The sequence below is a fragment of the Batrachochytrium dendrobatidis genome, assembly GCF_000203795.2.
Source record: "Batrachochytrium dendrobatidis JAM81 unplaced genomic scaffold BATDEscaffold_17, whole genome shotgun sequence".
NCBI lineage: Eukaryota > Fungi > Chytridiomycota > Chytridiomycetes > Rhizophydiales > Batrachochytrium > Batrachochytrium dendrobatidis.
This window is the reverse complement of record NW_006281115.1, coordinates 430,195-432,409: the sequence shown is the minus strand read 5'-3', so window position 1 is coordinate 432,409 and position 2,215 is coordinate 430,195. Positions and strand designations below refer to the sequence as shown.

Below are 2,215 nucleotides of genomic sequence, written 5' to 3'. Positions count from 1 at the left end.
CTGATACCATAAAGCAACTTTATGATATGAATGTACCAAGAATGTGAGAAACTTGGTTCAGCGAACATTGGCAGAGCACGAAAACACATTTTCCAAGTCACCACAGCTGCTCAAGTTAATGGCGAGCGATAAAATGCTTACCAAAACAGATTTGTTTAAAAACACAGCTAGTCTTTTTACAGCACCGCACTTGGGTTGGCTTATTGGCAACTTTTCTGATGCAACAGCGTTTATGCCGTTTGATACGTGTCTCGAGTTGTCTGATTGTGAGATCATGTGGCATCAAGAATCTAAACTTGGCAGACTAGATGAGTTTTGTGTGCCCGATATATCTCATCTGAATGCATTGTGTTTTGATTGTGGCGAGCATCGTGACCATTCATCAAAATGCGAATGCTGTACAGACTTTCAGAATATTCCTACTGGTACACTTATCGGTCCACTTCCCTGGAGTTTACCGGCTACTGCATGTTCCAACAAACTGTTTGATACGATTCGTATGACTTTGGTTTCTTTGCTTGGTATGAATAGTGGCGATGATTCTACCACGTTGAATATATCTGGACCATTGGCGTTGCTAGAATATCATAATTTGCAAGGTATACTCTTGTCTGCCTTGTTTCATTGAACGATTCTGTATGCTACTTTTTCTTACTATATAGTGAGTGCGTTTATGATGTTTTTTAAAAAAAGATTTGTCTACTACCAAATATGGCGGATTTCAAGTGCGTAAAAAGAAACGAATCATGGAACCCGTAGTAGATATTCTTGCTGCTCCAGATATTATTTTTAGACACGATGGTGCACTGATTTCTGCTAATCCATTCAGCTATCGATTTTGGACCAAGCTGCGTCTTGAGCCTTATGCTGGTCGTAAGCGGATAGCGTATTTTGGTGTATGTGGTGTATCAGATAAAATGACGACTGATACTATGGACATTGAAAAGTCTTCAGTTGTTGAAACCATTTCAATACAGATGAAGCAGACTGCTTGTATGTGGATGACAGAGTTTCAAAACGAATGGGATGTGCATCGGTTTGGTGACTGTAAACCATTAATGGAGTCTGTTGAATTGTCAACCTGTTCTGTCAATATTCCAGGTCAGTTTGAGATTAGGGTTACATTGCCATATGTAGTGCACCACTGGCTGCTGACCAGATTTTGTAATCTTGTAGATAATTTTGATGTATGTGATGGTGCATCTGTGACCAAACTGTTTTCCAAGGCTTTCACTAAATCAAGTATGTTGTATTTATTCTGATTATACTTTGAAAATTCTGAATACTTTCTAACTTAAATGTCGCTGTATCAACAACTGCTTTATAAACTATGCAATCAAACAATTGGTATAGTATGCAAGCGTGCACGAGATTTCATTGTAGACATCACGTCACCTTATACTGTATCAAAGGTGTATGATGGAAGCTATCAATCGCCTAATACTCTTTCAAAATACTGCTCCCATCTTTGTATTTTTATATTTATTCCGCCATATATGCTTTATCACGCTCAACGAAAATGGCCAGCAAAATCCGGTCATATTAGCTATTTCGTACAACTATCTTTGCAGCTATGTGATTATTTAGCATGTTTTGTTTCTAAACTGTGCAGTATTTCTGTTGACATTATTCGATCCCGGATCGTGTTTAAGCCTGTTGTTTTTCATCAGGACCGTTTATATTCCGCATTAGTAACTTCGAATGACTGTCATGATGTATATAATCAATGTCAATGGGTGCTGCCAGCCCCAGTTTCGTTGCGCAATGCGAATTCAAGTCGACCCATTTCAATGGATCACTCAAATGTTCCTTGCGCTATTCCTGCACCGTCAGTTATTCTTGATGACAAGCGGGAAGGCAGACAGGCATTTTTATCTATACGAGGACAAGATCATGGCACGATAGATAGTGATTCTGACGGGGAGTGTACGAGCTATGATGAATTTTTTGATGATGCTCGACGGGCTGCTAGTGAGAGGCTTATTGTTGAACCGGTGCGAGTTGCACATGTTGTGTATTGGATTTATAAAACAGAGTTGGAAAGGGTACAGATTTTTGTAAGATGGACAGATCATCGTGGTGAATTATCGGGTGCGGGAATTGTATCGAGTCGACAGCTAGAATCTCGATCTGCCTTGTTTGGTCGTATGATTGAAAATCTGCAGTGTAAGTTTGGACAGCGCGGGTTTGCTTATAGATTAGCTGTTTTCAAAAT

General features: G+C 39.5%; 1 protein-coding gene across 1 annotated transcript in view; it reads left to right on the top strand.

Annotated features, from left to right (window-relative positions):
• Nucleotides 1–2,215, top strand: part of BATDEDRAFT_92392 (uncharacterized protein) — a gene marked incomplete at both ends in the record, with an annotated part of 4,307 nt that overhangs the window by 1,275 nt on the left and 817 nt on the right. The window contains 3 exons of the mRNA XM_006682674.1: nt 41–599; nt 694–1,242; nt 1,588–2,166. Coding sequence (XP_006682737.1) covers nt 41–599; nt 694–1,242; nt 1,588–2,166 — 1,687 coding nt within the window. The remainder of the gene's footprint in view (nt 1–40; nt 600–693; nt 1,243–1,587; nt 2,167–2,215) is intronic.